The sequence below is a fragment of the Diadema setosum genome, chromosome 11 (assembly GCF_964275005.1).
Source record: "Diadema setosum chromosome 11, eeDiaSeto1, whole genome shotgun sequence".
Classification (NCBI taxonomy): domain Eukaryota; kingdom Metazoa; phylum Echinodermata; class Echinoidea; order Diadematoida; family Diadematidae; genus Diadema; species Diadema setosum.
The window spans coordinates 9,166,718-9,187,624 of NC_092695.1; the positions used below are offsets into that span (position 1 = coordinate 9,166,718).

Here is a 20,907-nt window from a genome sequence, read left to right on the forward strand (position 1 = left end):
GTAAGTTCATTGTGGGATTGGTGCATGCGTTCGCTAATTTCAGGCATTTTAGATACTCTACCTACCCATTTCATCAAACGTCAAGAAACCAATCTAGCCCAGAGCAGTAGCAGACCCTCGTTTTATCATCTGCCATCACCCATATGTGACACACTGCTGTCTAGAGAAAGTTTGCCGTTTTTCCTCCAAACTTGTCTTTTCACCAGACTGGCTTTTTCGTGATATGCAACACCAGTGGTGATTACTGTGAATTTTTGCAGCGCATTAAGGCGTAAATCTTTCGACCATGGCTGATTTTGAAAGATGTAATGTCTGTGTATCTAGTCATGAGCATCTGTCTTCTGTACTCATGACCAGTTTATTATCTTCTTCTTTTTCTCCCAGGTAGTGATTTACAGTAACATCTATTGTCTCGATGCCAAAATGTTACACTACTCCTCTATTGGCTAATTAAATGTACACCTTGATTGTTTCTTTTTTTCTTTTTTTTTTTCTTTTTATTTGTATCCTCTTGCAGGGATGTGAGATTTTCAAAGCTTAATGTGATTACAGACTTATTGACTCTGCTCAAAATTCACTTTTCAGACTTTTGGGCAATTCAAATAACATTGAAATACACTCAGTTTAATGCACTACAGACTTTTTCATAAAACTCAAAATAGACTTCTTTTTTTTCTGTAAGTACTCTCACACCCCTGCTATTGCCAATAAACATACTGCAGTATACCAAATCTTGAGAATGTTAATTGAAATATTGCATGCATTTACCAGAGATTGAAAATTTGGGCAGTTGAGATAAATTAGGGAGTCTGCTAATCTTCACATATTCATGAGAAAATCTCTGATGGGACTTCAGTATCATTTAGGAGGAAGGGGTCAAGTAAATTGAGACATGCAGAACTTTAAAATAAAGAGTGTTTGACTCCCTAGGACTCCCACTAATTTGATGCCATTGTTGGAACATGATATATGCCATGATTTGGTTTAGTTGAAGGAGAACTTGATGAAGGTTTAGTTGAAGGAGAACTTGATGAAGGTTTAGTTGAAGGAGAACTTGATGAAGTAGCAAAGCATGTGTGATTACACACATTGTTACTATATATTCCTGGTCATATTTACTATTTTGCTGTCAAGCATCGTGTATGTGCATGGAAAACTTCTGCAGAATTTTTCAAGTTTCACCCAGACAAAAAATTCCTTGGTAATATATGGCCAAGTTGGAGGAATATGCTGTTAAGCTTCAATAACAAGGCAAATACAAAATATGTTCATAACCATATGCTAAGCATTCAGTGGCACTTGTCCAAACTCACAAAGATGGAGTATATCATATCCATGATTTGAATTTAGTCCATGGACTGAACAAATGCAGCATAGGCATACCTTTTACATGCATGTATCAGCTCGTTGGTATATGTTGTCTGTCGAGCACATTTATGCAGATAAAATTTGCATAATCTGTGAGCTATATTCAAATTTCATTTGTAAATTTTGGCCTTCGAGTTTCACTAAGAATTATTCACTGGATAGTGGAAGTATTTTGCAAAAGTGGAATACATGCATTTCATTTTTCGTATGATATTTCTTGATTTTAATGCTGTCATACACACATATCTATATATTTTGAAGTGCAAATTTTTGTGTTCAGTGAAATGAGACAATTAAGCACTGAAATCTATGAAAAAACTTTGTGGTTTCACACCCTATTTTGAATGCCCAGCGATGACTAAAAATTGCAGGGAGGGAAGTGGTACAGCCCCTGATTCAGGCAGTCACTTCGTGTGTGGAGGGGATGAGATTGCGCTGTACTGATCTTTTACTCAGTGTCCTGTGATAAATACTTTGAGTAAATGAGAGAAGATCTCTTCAAATGGCCCAAATTGAAGAACTGCTGCAAGCAATAATTGGCTAATTTGCAAAGAGTGACAGTCATTTGCATTGCCTTGGAGTCATCATTCCTGGGGGATGGTTAATATTTAGTTTATTACCTGAAGACGTGAACTCCTTTCATTACGTATTGCTTTCCACGTAGGGCTTTGAGGGAGCAAGTCGAGAGGGAAGTTGAGAATGGTATGAATGTTGCATTGTGGTCAACTGAAACGCAGAGTGCGGGCAGGATATTTATTATTACTATCTCTACAAATGCAATATCGTACCGGAATTTGTATTTTTAGCATGAATACCGTAATGTTAATGTGTTTGTGGCCGACCCACGTGGTGGGCGAGTAGTGTTGTTCAGTTCGGGTACAAGTTTCATTGCATGAATGCCGATGAATTAAGCCAGTTGGATGTGTCACAAGGTTTTTCCACAGTAGTGCGTAAGTCATGTCACATTTATTTGTGTTAAAATCTTCCATTTATTGCAGAATATGACCCGTAAACTCGTGAAGTTCTCCGAAAAAAGGGACGAAGAAGCAAATGTCATTCATATGCAGATGAGTGTGAGCGGAAATTGATCATTAGCCGTGCTGGCTTTGTGATATGTTCAATCAATAATGATACTTTGTTTTTATTTCTAATTCTGTCAAATTGTAAGTGAATTGTTTCGGCAGACTGCGTCTTGGAAAGTGATTCCTGTACTCTCAACGTATGGCATGAGATTGGCAGGTCAGCATTTATTCTGTCCATAATCATAATACATTGTGTAGGATACACTGCGAGTGTGATATAAAGTGAGATGAAAGGAACTGCTTGTTTTGTATTGGACGTGTACTTGGAGAATAAAATGATCAGCGAGCCATTTTTATAATGCATCTGTAGTTTCTCTTCGTCCCCTTTGAGCCGGGGATATTACGCACCATGTCTTTTGCGGACATGAGATCAGTTTTTCACCGACGGGTTCCCGTCGGCGACGAAATTCACTTTTGCAGTTTGCTAGTAATTCTCGAATGAATTTCAGTTATGTTTTTTCATATTATATTGTACATGAGAGACTGTAGCTATGACAAATACAACTTCTGAGGAAATCTGAGGGAATGTCTCCTGCTCGTGATTATTTATTGAATTTGTGCGAGAGGTGATCTTTCATTTTGCAAATGATAAGCAACTCTCCTATCACATACATAAACAAACATCGCATTGCTACTTGTTGGGTCCATACAATATGTGTAAGTGAATAAGGTGATCTCGTGCACCCATGCGCAATACTTGGAGATTAAGCAAGATAACATTTCGATATTGTGCACTTTTGTTTTTTTCTTTTTTTTCATCATGACTATGAGTTGTGCATAATGTAATTTAGCTTGTCAGAGGTTGAAAAAGTCAAAAAATAAGAACTAAGATGAAACCAGCTGCAATGTATGATATGATAGGAGTAGCGCAGCTACCGAGCTGAGTTTATGCACAATGGACGAAGAATTATGGACGACTTTGATTACAATACAACACTGTAGCCTACTTGAGCCACTGGCTCGGGTGAACTAAGAATAGATTGTAAGAGTGACCATGCCTGTGTGGTAGTGAAAGCGTGTGTACACATTGTATTAAAACAAGAAAACCCTTGGGAAAGCAAGTTTATTTGATAGAATTTGCATTTAGAGAACAGGGCATGGCATTTAAGCCCTGCTCTTTACTTGGGGCTAAATGTACATGAACAGCAACAATGAGAAAAGGGACAAGGCATCCCAGTCACCTGTGCACTGCCTTCAAATCATTCTAATTTTCCTTGCATTTGGTTCATTTAAGCTGGACATCAAGTTGTTCACCACCTTCACTGCCAATGACATTGTACCACTTTGTTGGTGCATGACAATAAACCAGTTCACAGTTAGCACTCGTCTCAAATGACCTCTCAACCACAGTCTTTGTAAAACATGGAATAGTCTTCAAGAACAGCAGTAGAAAACAGCCATGCAGGAAGTGGTAATTTACATGTCGGTGTTACATGAATAGCTTTTGTTAAATGTAGCTGAAGAGAATGCACATTCACCTGTAAATACCATTCTCCACCTGGTTCATTTATAACACACTTGTCATGAAGCCCTATCTAGGTTTCGAACACCTCGGTTGCAAATCCATTTCAAGAAAAGGCCGCAAATGACCTTTGTCTGCACATGCTCAGATTGGAACTGTGAACTGGCTTATTACCAGGAACTGTCATCCATTGTGAGAACTTGGATGCTTTTAACATGAGCACACCATCCACTGTGAGAACTTGGATGCTTTTAACATGAGCACACATCGGTACAATGCTTTTTACTTGGGGATACAACTACTATTACCAAAACATTAAAACGCAATTGTATGTATCCTTGAATACAGTCCCAACCTAATCTTAAATGCTTCCTCATTAAAATGAAGTCCACCTTTGTATTCTAAATTTAAACAGATCTTTGAGACATACTCAACAGCACACAGACTAGATTATGCATGCGGTGTGCTGGTCCCAACGATTTAGTACAATCGGACAATTCTTTGCCCGATATGACAGGTGAATAACTTGTCACAATGAATAACAGGTTAAATGAACAGGTTAAATGATGCTTAATCTTCTAAATATCACTGCCTTAAATGTGAAGCATATTGTGCATGATCAGGTTGGCAATGAGAATGGTTGGGTTAAACCTATGCTGCCAAAAGTGGGACATCATCAACCTTGCATCTTCTGGCTGCTATTATACTTTTATGGAATACTGTACTTAAATCACAACTTCATGACCTGTGTGTGACTTACCTAAAATTATTCATAAACATGTTAACCAGTGACAGATAGTATCTTCCTTTTTTTGGGGGGGGGGGGGTGGGATAGGATTTGTATGTTTCCCCCATCAAATTCAGCAACCAACTACAGTACAAAGAAATAATTGAATAGATTCCTAAACATAATGCAAGAAAGGATGTAAGAATTCAAGGTCTTTGAAAATGAACTGAAGTTTGGAAATTTGATGATTGCTAAATTTACTGTAGAGACACACAGAAATACAGATGTATCTGCTTAACTTGGCACCTGCCAGGTAAAATCAAAGGTACATGTTTTCATGTAAATGTTAATACATTGTGATATGAAGTATCACACTCATCCATGAGCTTCTGTACTCTGTAAATTTGTGAATTATAAAGATAACAATTATATTACCATACATAGACAGACATAAAGGATTTCCGTCTCCCTCGATTTGAGACCTTCTTTACTTTGGTTCAACAGATTTGGCAAGAAAATATTAGGAAACAAGGGCTATTCGTACAGAGGAGGGGTTTACCTTGGTCTAATGATGAGTTTAATTGGATCATACTGTTGATGTTCATGCAGTATGTAAACCTACATACTATGCCGCCAGAATGTGAAGATAAAAAGTCAATTAATTTCTGCACTATACAACATCAATGAATAGGAGATAAGTTGCTATTGCATGAGTCTTTATGCCAGAGACAATGAGGCATGCCAAGGGCTCGTCAAAAAGGTGTTTTCCAGGTTAAGGTACGTGGTGATGAATGCTGGGAAGTCTCTCTTGGTGACGAGCTGGAGGAAAACGTTGGCTGCGACCTTTAACCTCTTGGCGAAGTCCCTCTCCCCGCTGAGGTGTTTCGGCAGGCCGGCTTGGTCTGCCAGGAAGGATATGACAAGACTCACGACGAGTTGCCGGGTAACGGGCTGGTTGTTGTCTTCGAGGCGAGTGCCATGGCGAATCCACTGCCAGACCTGATGCATTCCGTAAAAGAGTCCAAGGAGAGAGAGAGAGAGAGAGAGAGGCCCGATTACTCCATGTTAACCCTCTGCGTATGAGCTGATTTTGCTTTAACACCCATTTCTCATAGATGCCTGCCAAAGTTAACTCGGGGCTAGTCTGCAATAAGTCAAAGAACACCTGCACACACCAACATGTTTGGGCCACACATTTCTGCATTTATAGCAAAGTGGTAACCAGATCTTCAAGCCACTATGCGCAGTGGTAGCACTTCAGACCATTTTGCCATATGTTTTCAACTTTTAAAAGGAGACTCATTACAAAGAAAACATACGAAGAGCATTACACACTTTCACTGCAATTAGATGTGGTTGAAGAGGTCATATTTCTCTATTTAACATCCCTTGCTACATTTAACATATATCTCCCATAAAAACAGCTTATTGTTTTGTTCAGCTCTCTAGTCATGTGCTGTCAATTGTCGAAGGTTTCATCTTTATCCTATTCAGGTTGCCCCCTATAATCCTTGGGATCATCACTGACCCACCTCTGCCTTTTGTCTGTCGACCCATTTGCTAATCCCCCTCCTTACTTGTTACTCCTTACCCCCTAACCCTAACCCCTAACCCTCCCCGCCGTTGACTTCTAACCCAACCCTTTTGTTTTCTTTGTTCTGTGTCCCTAGCCCTCCCCTGACTGTGTTTGTTGTGTGTAGTCCTTATGTGATTGCTTTCCCTGTCTGTTTGTCATTTTGCCTCTGATGAAGATAGCCAGCAGCAGGTCAGATTTGTCCAGTTGCAACCATGGGGAGGGGGATTACATGTGGGTGAGGGGGCAAACTGTTATGGTTAACATTTCTAATGATACCATAGTTTACAACATTCGAGAGCCTGATGCTACATGGATCCTCCCCTCAACCACTCGTGCAAGGCTAGTTCCTTGGGCACACACTCACCTGTGATCTTGAAATTTCGGCTGTTGCTGAATCTTCCACTGAGCCATTGAAAATGAAGTGACCCTTGCCTGTAAAATAAAAAAGAAAATTACAACTAGAAATGTCGCTTTGGCGACTGGTATGCCTCCACCATAATGCATGATTTTCCCAATAGGTCTAGATAGTACATGTGGACACTGTGTGATTACATTTTCACAAAATTGGCAAAATGTTGGAATGACAAGTTTGTCACAAATGTGTTGAATGTTCACCTTCCTTGACGTAGGTTTAATTGGATCAATAGGAGAGCATGTATCTAGGGATTTAAGGACTTTAACTTGACTTTGACCCATTCATACATTTAGGCATTGAGTCATTTTCAAGGTCCAGGTGTGGAGAAAAAGTGCAATTTCTGAATTGAATAGTAAATTGTTACCATTTTCATCTGGCCCTTGACCCTAAAATTCATAAGATAATTACTTTCAGGTAGAACATGCATAATATGTACTAAGTTTCAAGGTAACTTGAGCCACTTCCGAGATATGAAGGAAAAAGTTAGTTCAGCACTTTCACTTGATCTTTGACCTTTTGACCTTTGAGGCAAAAAGAGAAAAAAAAAAAACCTTTCCTGAGAATTTCTATTAGGTTACACACGCATACACAAGTGTAAAAAAATAACCCTGCTGGCATTGCATAAATATGAGGGTAATAGTAAAATTTTGAAGTCTTGCACTTGACCTTTGACCCCTGACCTTTGACCCCATGAACCCTACATTCTCTAGATAATCACTTCCAGTCAGTACATGTATATACTATGTTCCATGAAGATACCTTGAACAATTTTCCAAGGTACGGAGAAAAAAAAGAAGTTTTAATATTTTTACTTGACCTTTTGACCTTTGACCTTTGACCTCATGACCCAAACTTTCACCAGAGAATCTTAATTGGGTAATACATGTATACACTAAGTTTCAAGAAAATCTCTTCAGGCATTCAATAGATATGGTGGAAATAGTGAAATTTTATGTATTTGACCCTGACCTTTTGACCTTTGACCTCATGACCCAAACTTTCACCAGAGAATCTTAATTGGGTAAAACATGTATACACTAAGTTTCAAGAAAATATCTTCAGGCATTCAATAGATATGGTGGAAATAGTGAAATTTTATGTATTTGACCTTGACCTTTTGACCTTTGACCTTGAGCATGTGCACCCAAAAGTTGATAGGCACAACTTCACCCCCTAATACACATACATGCCAAGTTTCATTAGGATACCTCAACAGGTTTTGATAGTTACCTTGTCCACAAAATTCACTACGGACGGACGGAAGGACGGACGGACGGAAGGACGGACAGACGGAAGGACGGACAACCCGAAAACATAATGCCTCCGGCACCACTTCGTGGCGGAGGCATAAAAATTATTAAAATCTGTTACAACAGTGGTGAGTGGTTGATTACTTTGTATATCATCAGAGTTGTTGTTCCTCTTCTTTCACTAGTACTACTTGCAATCTTATTATTATTATTACCAGTCTTCCAGGTAGTAGAAGTAGTGCATGTACTACTACTACTACTACTACTGTCTTATCAACATTAGCATAACGGCAAGAAACATTGTAGCTAACACTTGTGCAATCTCCTACCTATCTTTGAATTGAACCTAAATTTTGCTACCAGGCTGAAGAGTATAAAATCAACTGTATCAAATTAGTTCTGGAAATGGTTTATGAACTATGCTGCAGGGCAAGGAAAAGAATTTATACAACTCTGAGAATTTCCATCGCCATCTTCATCTTCTCTCACATTTATTTGAATCAAGAATTAAAAAACAAACAAACAAACAAAGACAGACACCTCTGTACCATTGCGGAAACATGAAAAACGGGACATTGCTATTAAAAAGAAACCCACGCACACTGACAAGAAAATACAAGGACAATGGATGATTGGCAATGCAAGTAAATCTTACATTCTCACTTCATAGCACTAATGCTTAACTACCAATAAGTTCAGAGTTGATGGTGATTCAATAAATGCCCTGACACCACGAAACCTACAATGACAGATCCAGTATAAGATTTCTTTCTAAGACCGCAAGGGCAGTCATACGACAGTCTTGACATCTTGCCTAAAAGCCTTGATGGAATACAGTTAAAACTCACCTCTTAGCCATGACTCCACAAACAAGATTCCCACAGCAATGTTGGTTTTTAATCCACTCAGGGTTACTCCACCCTTGATGGGAGAAAAAAACAGAAGAATCCTCAGAATACATATCATGTGGAAGGTGTATTTAAAAATGGACACTTACCTTGTGTGATAACACAGTTAGAAACAAACATATATTTGATCTCTCACTCCCTCTACCTCTATATATATATTTCTATCTCCCTCTTCATCAATCTACCTCACGATCTCTCAATCTATCAATATATTTTTCTATCTATCTATCTGCCTGTCTATCTACACTATAAGCAATGTGATATGGAAATAATTAAATTCATATCGTATGAGAAAAAGTATATAACACCAAATATCAGGCATCAAATTTGGTTGCACTAATGAAACATTATCACACTGAAAAATTGATAAATCAATCACAGAAATGCAGCTATCATGTCGCACCACTAGCATAGCATCAAAGGAAGGAGACTTTCAGGTATTTCCTGTGGCTTTGCCTTTCATAGTAATAGAAGATCAAAATGGCATGCACACAAATAGCGTTTAAATGGGGGGATTATATAGGGCGTTTACACTCTCATTGTACTGTTATCATCTCCATGATGCGAGCCTACCACAACACAACAGCAAAGTGAAAGGTTTAACACAATTCTTATGAATCTGAAAGACTGACTCACAGAGGGCATGACGAGGAGGTCTTTGGCTGCAATGTTGACGTCATGCCTCAGGACTGAGTGCTGGTTTGGAGAAGGAGCAAACTTGGTCCAAAGCTGAAATGAGCATTTAAATATTACAAGTTTATGATGCAGCAAAATATACTACCAGTCAGAGGGTCTATGGACAATTGTGCACTAGTTTTTGCATTTCACACAGCCAGACAATTAAGTCTGCTTTTTTGAACAATGTATTTGTAATTGTTGTAAATGATTTATCCTGATGACTGCCTGTGGTTTTCCTCTAACAATGTCTATTGACATTTATGATAAAGAAACGAGACGTCCAAAACTCTCAGAATTAAATAACAGCATAGAAATTAGCACATAATATATATAATAATAATTTCACAAATGAAATAAAATGAATGAAAAAATGAAAAAAAAAAAAAAAAATATATATATATATATATATATATATATATATATATACTTCAATGTCATTCTCACAGAAAATAGCCCACTGAGGGAAAGAAAAAAAGAGAAGTTATCCCAATACATACCGTAAACTTTGTGAAAGAAGCACCACAATAACTCTAGTCAACGGGTTTAGTAATGCCAAGTAGAGGAGTTACTGTACCTGCAACATTGGCTGCAAGAGGCCCAGATCATAGACCATGAAGCCATCAGCACCTGCTTTGATCTCACTCAGTTTAGACCTGGAGATTATGGTAGATATGAATCAGAGATATGAAAAGAAAGGGAACATACTAAACAAATCAGCAACATGGTTACTCTAAAGAATGTGCTATTATACTTGTTCAGCCACATCCACTGTATGGGGTGTTTTGGTTTATTTTCCAGTTTATTGAACCCTTCAAATGAAATGATTTGGTACTCACTGATCTGTTGCAGAGATAGCCTGAGCATGAAATATGTGGGGAACAATACATGAAGCTTCAAGAATTATCCTGCACAGGTTTAATATTAACAATTTCTGAGAGCTAGAACAGAAATTATGATACAACTTCGATCTTTGTCATCAATGAACGTGGAACACCCACAGAGCAAAAGTGTTTATTTTGTCTACAGGACAGCAACTGGAGTCACATGAAACTTGCTGTCTGATTTATTCTACAATATGATAACAAACAACAGATACAGTCAGACCCTAAATGTACTATACCAGGTATACTGTGTTTTATGCTCACAAGTGTGTTCTTAACTGAAATTTCTATCATATTCACAATAAAGACAATGTATGGCTTTAATATTACCATATGTATCATTATCAAAATAATCTCTATAGGTATTATGTCATTGTTGGTCCATCACACTCTCCTTTGCTTATGGCAAAAGAAATGATTTTTTAAAAAAGGAGGAAAATGTACCCATACAGATACATATGACCATGCCACATGAAAATATATATATTACAAAATATCATAAATTGCAGTTTGCATGAGGAATGGAACATTACCAATCACACGAAACTCCTTACCTGCACGCCTTCTCCACGACTGCATTGTATTCGGGGCCCTTCTGTGATGGTAGAGTGAGGGCGATCATCCCGCCAGTGGCATGGCAACCCCGCTGGTGGCAGGTCTTGATGGTCAGGGCTAGGTAGCTCTTGAGGAAGTGGCGCTCCATGTTCACGTACTTGTGTCGGTCGGGCAGGACAAAGTCCGTGCGATGACCTGAAGAAAGATCGGATGTAAGCACTACAGCAATGCCAGCTCACTTTAGGCACTTTAATTGTCTTCATAAATTTCTTTTTTTCAACTTCTGTCATCAATTCTTAATGAACAGTAGGTTCAATTATTATGTCACGTTCATTCTGATCAATTATGAACATGGGTATAAGTATGTTGCACCACACATAAGGCAGGATACCTCCATTGTATCATATCCAAAAGACATTTAATTCATTGGCTTTTATGAGGAAGTGCTAAACTGCCTAAATTAATACCACATACACAAGAGCACGCCATTCAAGAGATTATCCACTTATTTTCTACAGGACAGAGGGCCGCACAATCTACATCCAACAAGTACCTAACAAAGTTTTTAGTTTATGCGACATCGCAGTCGCCGACAATATGCAGCTCACACTCACCAAATTTGTTCACAAATGAAGCCGAGTAGTCCCACAGGCCACAGTTGAGGCCAGCCGAGTGCTTACGTAGCTCGTAGAGTATCTCCTGCATTTCGAATGATGCCAGCACATTCTCTATGAGGACTGTTGCCTTCACACATCCCAGTGGTAGACCAAGCTGGTGAAATGGAGAAGATATGGCAGCATAATTACAATACGGCTAGTTGTGTTTCATTACAGATTGATATAATATGACTGGTTACGTTTCATCTACTTCAGTCTTTACCTAGCACATTCCATCCATACAAGGCTACAAAGTACCGTACATAAGGATACTAGAATACTGAATGAGATAAAATCAAGTCTTGTATGTAAGGGCCAGTGGGAGAAATAATTTGTATAAGTATAGCAAAATAGCTCAATGAAACAATCAATACAGTCAAACTCGGATACCTCGAATTCGTCGGGACTGAAGAAAATGGTTCGAGGTACGCGAATTTCGAGGTACGCGTACGTCGAATTTTCTTCGACGTATCCGATGTTTATCGATGTTCGACGTTTATCGATGTACAACATGGTGTCTGTTACAGTGCCTGCTGATTATTTGCATGCTTGTCAACTGGAATTGAATAAACTTTTATATGAATGAATTGAGTGAAAATTGGAAATGAAATCAAGATTTCAGAAATAAAGATTTTGGTGGCCCGATCGCGCCACCAAAAAAAAAAAGAAAAAAGAAAAGTCAGATGTTTGCCTTTACTTTTGAAAATGAACAGCGGTAACAATCGGCTCCGTAAGATGCTAAAATAAATGTCAGAGGTTTGCGTTTAATTGTGGAAATGAATGACGGTAATATTCGACTCGGTATGATACTAAAATAGATGTCGGATGTTTGCTCATACTTTTGGAAATGAAAAATGATAAGACTCAGCTCCGTATGGTGCTAAAACTAATGTCAGATATTTGATTTTGCGTTCGGAAATGAATAAGGATAACATTCGGCTCCGGAAGACGCTGAAATAAATGTTGAATTTTTGCTATGACGTTTGGAAATGAAAAACAATAACATTAAACTCCGTACGATGGTTAAATAAATGTCGGATGTTTCCTTATACTTTCGAAAGGAAATAGCAATATTATTCGGCTCCGGAAGATGCCAAAATAGATGTCAGATGATCGTTTTTATGTTCGGAAGTGAATAGCAGTAATATTCTGCTCCATCATGTCCATACGATGCTGAAATAACTGTCTGATGTTTGCTTTTAAATTTCGAAATGAATATCAGTAACATTCAGCTGCGTTTAATGGTAAAATTAATGTTTGATGTTTGCTTTGACGTTCGGAAAAGAGTAACAATAATATTCAACTCCTTACGATGATAAAATAAATGCTGGATGTTTGCTTTGACGTTCGAAAGTAAATTGCAATAACATTTAGCTCCGGAAGATGCTAAAATAAATGTCGAATGTTTGCTTTGACGTTCGGAAAAGAGTAACAATAATATTCAACTCGGTACGCTGATAAAATAAATGCCGGATGTGCTTTTACGTTCGAAAGTAAATGTCAATGACATTCAGCTCCGGAAGATGCTAAAATACATGTCGAATGATTGCTTTTACGTTTGGCATGTTTGGAAGTGAATAGCAGTAACATTCTGCCCCATACGATGATAAAAAAAATATTGGATATTTGCTATGGTACATTTCGAAATAAATATCAGTAACATTCAGCTATACGCTTGATGGTCCAAAATGTCTGATGTCTGCCTTGACGTTCAAAAATGAAAAACAGTAACATTCGGCTCCGTGCGATGATAAAATAATTGTCAGATGATTCATTTCACTGTCGGAAGTGGACAGCAGTAACATTCGGCTCCATTCGATAATGAAATAAATGTCGGATGTTTGAAATGAATAACAGTAATATTCTGCTCCGTACGATGCAAAAATAAATAACAGATTGTTGCTTTAACATTTGGAAATGATTAATGGCATTAATCCGCTCAGTTACATGCTAAAACAAATAGCGGATGTTTGCTTTCACGTTTGGAAATGGATTAGGATAGCATTAAACTCCGTATGATTCTAAAATGAATGTCGGTTGTTTGCTTTTACATTTAAAAATGAATAACGGTAACTTTCGGCTTTTTACAATGCTAAAACAAATGTCGGATGCTAACAAATGTCAGCAAATGCTCCCATTTTCTCATTTCAAACGTAAGTTTTGACCTCCTAAATATATAGGCATCAACTTTTATAATAATCTCTACGCCTATTTGTCAAATCTTAAAACACAGAGTAAGATGATTGAATTTTCTATTCATTTGTTTTAGACATGGGCATCTGTATCACTTCAGTAATGCTTAATATCAATTTTTCTATGTTTAGTATGACCGATTTAGTTTTTCTAATGTTTTTTTTTTTGTGTGTGTCACCAGATTTTACTTTCGACCACCAGAAAATAAAAATCAATGATATTGGTGGCCCGATAAAAGTTAGTGCGGAGCCCTGTGTATTCTATTCTTCATTGTGATCGGCCTATACTTCCAGATTTTCATAATCGCATTGCTGGAAGAAAAAAAAAAGTTTCAGTGCTTGCGTTCTCGGGGAAGAATAAATGAAACAAACTTTGTGAAAGGCAAAAAATCTTCAAAAAGATTGATGTTTTGACAGTGGAGCGTGATTAATGGCAAAAACGTAAGCAGGTGCTCCCCGACGGTTGAGAAATCTACGCGCACGGTATGACTATCTCGATCAAAAATCAAAACACAGTGGTTAAAGAAAAGCAGATGATGGGGCAGCGCGTAGTGCTTTCGTAAGCACTCCATTGGCACGGGTGCTATGTGCATACCATGTACGAGTGTTGGTAGGTGTTGGGGATTTTTCTTGTCAGCTGTGTACCGGGTATTTCTTTGGGCGCGCAATTATCAGATTACAATCGAGTGTGAAAACATTTGTGACATGTCTTCGCGGTCCACGCGCGCTTAATCGGAGATGCTGAGTGATGCTTGCAATTTCGATTCGAGCAACATGCTGGGAAAAACAATAAGTTAATTAAGATCGGGACATTAGATTTCCCTTCGAGGTAACCGAACTTCGAGTTATCTTTTTCGAGCTACGCGAATTTTAATACACGGAAACTCCATAGGAACAATCGGGACTTTCATGTTGCCCCCGAGGTAAGTGATATTCGGCTTATCCGACGTCGAGGTATCCGAGTTTGACTGTAGTATGACTTGCAGCAGCATTCAATGAACTTTCCCTCTAAGAAAGCCACTGTATTTACTTTATGACTAACTAAACGTCAGAATTGGACAATGATAACAATATAATTCTTTCATCCTACCTTCACTTCAGCCCAGGTGAAGATCTTATCCCACAACCTGGCTTCTCGGTATCCTTCAACCTTCGATGAAAACAAAGCAATATAGCAAAAATGCTAATGATAATTACCGTTTCAAACGGTCTGTCATGCAAGAATGGCACATATACTGCATCAGTATTCCTCATGAACAAAGTGCAGAGAAATAACTGCATCAAATGAAATATGACTTCTCTCTGACAAGTAGATGGGGAAAATATGAGAAAACTGGATGAAAAAAAAAGTGATGTAATCTGAAAAAGAAATATTGACCTGTAACTCACCTTTGAAAGGTAGAAGAAAGGACCACTCTCCTTGTCCAACAGAATCCTGGCATTGTGGAACATGAGTAGACCAAAGTCAAACAGGGGGCCTGGTGTCTCCTTACCATTCACCTGAAATGAGAGACACATGGGACAACTCCTTACTGGAATGAAGATGTTTTTAATATATTTCCATACTTTTGGTTACATTTTCTGCATGGCATAGCATGGTTGATAATTGAAAATTTAAGGGTGTTGGAAAACTAACAAAACTTTGCAGTGCTTGACACCAAAATGGGGACAATGACCCAATACTGGTTTTGATTGATAACCTGATGGTGGTGTCAGTAGCAGTGGTGGTGATGGTGTTGGTGATGATGCCGGTAACGGTGGTAATGTAGAGGTGACTAATGGTGGTGTTGGTGTTGGTAATGGTGATGGTGGTAGTGGTACTGGTGTTGGTGTTTGTTTTGGTGTTGGGGACAGTGGTGGGTGTAGTGGTAGTGGCAGTGTTGGTGTCGGTTGTGTTGGTGTGGGTAGTAGTGATGTTGGTGGTGTTGGTATTGGTGTTGGCATTGGTGTTGGTGTTGGTGCTTATGGTGTTGGCAGAGGTGGTAGTTGTATAGGTTACAATGGTATTGGTGTTGGTGTTGGTGGTGCTGGTGGTGGTGATGGCAGCTGTGATAAGCCCATACTCACCAGCATGTTGTGCTCCACCATGTTCCAGGCTCTCGGTCTCAGCATGAGAACAGGTGCATCCTGGATGGGAGGTGCTCCCGGCATCATGCCATGGACAGCCCTGTAGACATTGTAGAGACCTTGTAGCTGTGTGTGCCAGTTTGGGCAATGACCATCATCAAAGTCAGTCTAGAAGAAGAGGAAAATGGATGTTGTTCGTAAGTCAATCACCACATTGTTTCAGAATTAAAAGAAAGAATACCTGCATGATCGGATTATTCTTAAAAGCCAATTCCATGTTGTACATCAATTTCTAAAGGTCAGACAATGTAACCAGAACATTAGTAGTCATACTTATCAGAATCATCCTAAATTATCCCTTTTTGAATGATGAAGTTCTGACATCTTCAGAGCGGGCATAGAGTCATTAGTCCTGTGGTTGTTTGTTTGCAAACATTCATTTCTTCCATAGCAGGCACGTAAAACACATCATCATTCAAATTCAAATCAAAAGACAAACACATTTTCCTACAAAGTTTGTACAACAACAGCAACTCATGAATAAAAACGTCATGCAAGTGACTCCTGACTAACCCTAATCCAAACCCTACAAACCACAAAGCCCATAACTCTTTTGTATCCAGTCTAATTCACCTGTATGCCTTGAGCTGGTGACTGCAAGGCTCTCGTGAAGTGCTGTGTGTTGGATGGAGAAACATCACCCAGGTCCACATGCCTGTTGACGAGACGTCGAGGGACAGGGTCCACAGTCCAAGACCCCTGCTGAATGTGGAGCGTGTCCGTACGGAAGTCCGGCAGGGTGTTCCACCTATCGAGCTCCAGCTTCTTCTGGGTTCTCTCTCTCAGAATCTGTTACAGGAGGACAAAATGATCATTTCGCTAGCTTCAGAGATGGTGGTGTGTGACAGGATTTGTTAAAATTGCTTGCATAAAACATAGGCATGATGCACTAGTAATCTGGCTGAATTATGTGACAAATTTCTTACGCAGTTGTGATTAGAAAATTACATGACATTGCATGCCCAGCAAAGTCTATACAATGATCAAACTATTAAGATATATGTGATTTTAACAAACTGAATTGGGAGTAAAATCACATCAAATGCCATTTGAATTGACTTCTGAAGGGAGAGCTGTCTTTTGACAGTCCTCATAATTTGACATTTTAATCCAAACACGTTGTATACAGTGGCAGATCCAGAGGGGGCGCACTGGAGGCGCCCCCTTTATTTGTTGTTAAAATAAAAGAAACAAAAAGAATAGAATGAATTTATAAATTTTGTGCCCCCCCCCCCCCCTCCCCTTTCCGGAATTCCTGGATCTGCCCCTGGTATAGCATAAGTGTCAATGGTGGAATTTTTTCAGAAGTGAGGAATCTTTCCTTGGACTATTGGTATTCCCTCATGTGATCAATCAACATTTTCAATATATACCCAACATACATTACCTTTAAGAAAACAAAACAAAACTATGAAATTTTGATAGATATCTCGTGAGCTAATAATTCGCACAAACTAAAATTTCTGGAACAAAGGAAACACAGTAAACTTGATGCTCACATCATCATTGACAACAATTTGGGGATCAGAGTCCAAATATCTCACATCCTGCATCTAAAAATTTTGCCATGTATGGCAAAATTACATTAAAAAGTTCTTTCATTCCATATCTAGTGAATCTGAGAAAGATTTTGATTCTCTGTATTAATGAGGGCTTAATTGCACCTCTGATTATAATGTGAAGTTAGATACCATATTCCACAAAATAATTTGTGATGTTAAAAACTTCTCAAAAACTTCAATAATAATAATAATAATAATAATAGCTGGTTTTTATATAGCGCATTTCACACACTTCAGGGTTTCAATGTGCTTTACAGACTAGTGGTTAAGGGACATTTTCTCTTCATACACATTCATCTTTTGCACGACTCGTCTTCTTGTATATAAAATTTTGGGGCGCAAACCTCGTCCACCATGCTGTCAAATTCCAGCACCATGTCGGCAACAAATCTGGTTGCAGCTGGAGTGAGGAGGGTAGAGTATGCCTTCTCCAGGCCCGTAGGTGGAGGGGCGAGTTCCACATCGCCATTGGATATCTAGAATGGATGGGAAAGAGAATACACACTTAAAATGTGGTGTAAAGATCAATAAGATTCAAAATTATTATCATTATTACTATTTATTCAGCATTTGCAAGACACTACAACTGATAACAGATAAACAAAACAAGCAAAATACAAGAATACAAAATATCAGGCTTTCCCTGGTGAGCATCTCCAAGTTGCAGGGTTGGAAAAAATCAACAAACTAGTAAGACTAAGAGAGCATGTCTAGCAAGACTTTATAAATCATTTACAATGCAATGGGGAGCATGTCACATTTGCATGAATAATTCACATTTCTCTGAGACTGAAACTTACCCAGTTTGGCAAGAAGTTTCGGTAGCAAGTAAATTTAACAAACTTCCAATGTTGGCTGTACTTCTGAGTTTATTCAGTTGGGAGTAGGTTTATTGACATGATCACATGACCTTACTTCCCATCATACATGAATATTTTTCTCTTTTTTCCTGTCCGTGCGATACATTTTCTGCACAGCACCACGCGCGCGCCTACACGTACCATTTGGCAAAAAGTTTTTTTTTTCCCCCTTTTTTTTCCCCCATGAGATCTATTATATGACACCGCACCACCGGTCACCGCACACCGAGGCCAAAGGGCAATAAGTCTGGTTTGATTATGCCCACTTCCAAGGTATGGTATGGCATGTCATACTTGCCAACATTTTCATTTGAGAAAGCGGTAGAATCCAGGATGCCTATGCGAGCAGCGCTAGCTTAAACGCTAATAAAATCTTTCAAAAGCGGTAGTCTACCGTCAAATGCGGTAGAGTTGGCAAGTATGGCATGTACTCTAACATGTTAGAGTCTATTATATAACGCCTGAAGAGATCCTGGACCTTGTCATTTGATTGGTTGTTCGACATTGATCATTCGGCCCATTTCACCATGACATCATTGTCCGTGCAATTGTGGCTCCATTTACCGTGTAATTTGGGATCCATACGATTTGCTCCATTGCACGCTCACTGAGAGCCTGACACACTACTCCTGTAAAACGACGCTTGCGTTTGCAGTGTGTGTATGCGACAGCGCGCTATAGCGCAAATCGCTCAGTGAGCACTCTCGCGATCTCAGATTCTCTCGTTTCTAAATTACTAAAATATCAAATGACAAAGATCCTATTTTAGGCATTATATATACATAAAACAAATAATAAATGTTTTTCATTCGTGCAATCCACCAATGCCATGGACAGAATATTTCATTCGGTGAAAGATGAAATGAATCATTGAAATGGATCATTTAATCTTTCACCTCATGAAATATTCTGTCCATTGCACTCATAAAAAACATTCATTATTTGTATACCATGCCCTAGCATTTAATCTTTCACCTCATGAAATATTCTGTCCATTGCACTCATAAAAAACATTCATTATTTATATTTGTATACCATGCCCTAGCTTGGCCATGCCCATGGAGCTACAAACCCAAATCTATTGTGTTTTAGCTCCATGGTCTTACTTAGCACACTCTAACATTTACAGTTTTGGAAGTGTCAACTGCAACTGTCATGTGCAGTGTTGAGGGATTTCTGGGAATTGAAGAAGGTGTGAGGCAAAAAACTTACTATTCCATTGCCATGAACTGGTAAACTGCCTGGCTTTCGTGATTTGCACGAAGAAAGATGATTGATAATGACTTTCAGACGATCGCCTCCATTTCTCTCTGTTTGTTTTCCTGCCATCATCAGATCATCATGGATATTGCAATACCGCAATGTTTACAACATGATCCACGGCCACGGTTATGCTCCTGCACGTGCACTTTACAGAGCACACACACACTCTACACACATACGCACACAACACACGGCGACATATGGGAAGACTGAGCTAATCAACACAACAGTTTTTTGAGCCGGTTGGTTTTTCTCGCTATTAACTACTCGTCTATCTCATGTGATGAGCTCTTTGGTGGAAACTAGGATACCGCAAATCCCACTCGTAATCTCTTGTAAGTATTTCGTCTTTGCATCTGCTGTCATCACACAGTTTATAATGAAATATTTCATGATATGTATTTTTTGTTTTGATTTGTTTTTCTGATAAATTTATAATTGAGTAATGAAGGCTACCATACTGAGGGTATGTTACACACGTCTCCACCACAGAACTGTGTAAGAGTTCTGTGATCTCCACACACACACGTACCTACACACACACACACACACACACACACACACACACACACGCACACACAACAATTCAATGCCTAATTTTGATCGCTTTCTTCAGCAGTATTGCATTCCTAGCGAATGTCGCGTTCGTAGCAACGTTGACTGTAATGGGACTCATGCATTCAAGCCTTTAAAGTTTACTTTTAAAATTACATCAGTGTCCTCGAGCTGGTAAGTTCAAGGCAGATAACAATATATGACTGACATGACTAGAAACAATACATCTATGATTCTTCGACGTTTTCTGAAGGCAATGGCACTACGCTTTTGAACCGGCGGCGATCCCGTCATACTCTTCACAAGAAAATTGTACAGTCCCGTGTGTTTATTTTGGTGTTATTTTTTTCTCGCTCTCTTTGTTTTTGTTTGCTTGGAAGGAAACATGATGCAAGCACACGACACATAAAACACAACTATTTGAATAAACATCACACTTTTTATTCGCATGCTTGAACATATGGGAGTAGGTGTCCTAGCTCTAACAAGTTGAAAGTTGGTTCAATTCAATTGCGATTGAGTGTTTAGCATTGGCTACATTGCGTTCCGGGGCTTCTTCACTAAATTTCACTGAATTAAATTAAATTAAATTAAATTAGAATTTCTACTTGACACTAGATTAGATTCTAAATAACAGTTGCACTGTTGCCAGTTGGAAAGTTGTTGAAATAAAATGAAAGTGCATTCCATCACTAAACAGTCACTAATCGACACTATCTTTGGGCCTCTGTGTGGTTGACTCTGTGGGTTTGTAGGGGGAAATTAAAAATACAAGTGGCTGTAAAACTTT

General features: G+C 38.7%; 1 protein-coding gene and 1 long non-coding RNA gene across 2 annotated transcripts; one reads left to right on the forward strand and one right to left on the reverse strand.

Annotated features, from left to right (window-relative positions):
• Window positions 1–2: 2 nt before the first annotated feature.
• LOC140235066 (uncharacterized) lies at window positions 3–2,971 on the forward strand. Its single transcript, XR_011901665.1, has 2 exons — window positions 3–982; window positions 1,037–2,971. It is a non-coding gene; the product is annotated as an uncharacterized lncRNA (long non-coding RNA).
• On the reverse strand, window positions 2,969–19,644 carry LOC140235065 (malate synthase-like). Its single transcript, XM_072315102.1, has 13 exons — window positions 19,512–19,644; window positions 17,784–17,915; window positions 16,451–16,666; window positions 15,818–15,985; window positions 15,140–15,250; window positions 14,841–14,900; window positions 11,517–11,673; window positions 10,902–11,097; window positions 10,041–10,119; window positions 9,425–9,517; window positions 8,729–8,801; window positions 6,580–6,647; window positions 2,969–5,638 (listed from the first exon to the last, which is right to left on the reverse strand). The coding sequence occupies exons 1-13, from the start codon at window positions 19,629–19,631 to the stop codon at window positions 5,357–5,359; spliced, it is 1,755 nt and encodes a 584-aa protein (XP_072171203.1). The 5' UTR covers window positions 19,632–19,644; the 3' UTR covers window positions 2,969–5,356.
• Window positions 19,645–20,907: the final 1,263 nt, after the last annotated feature.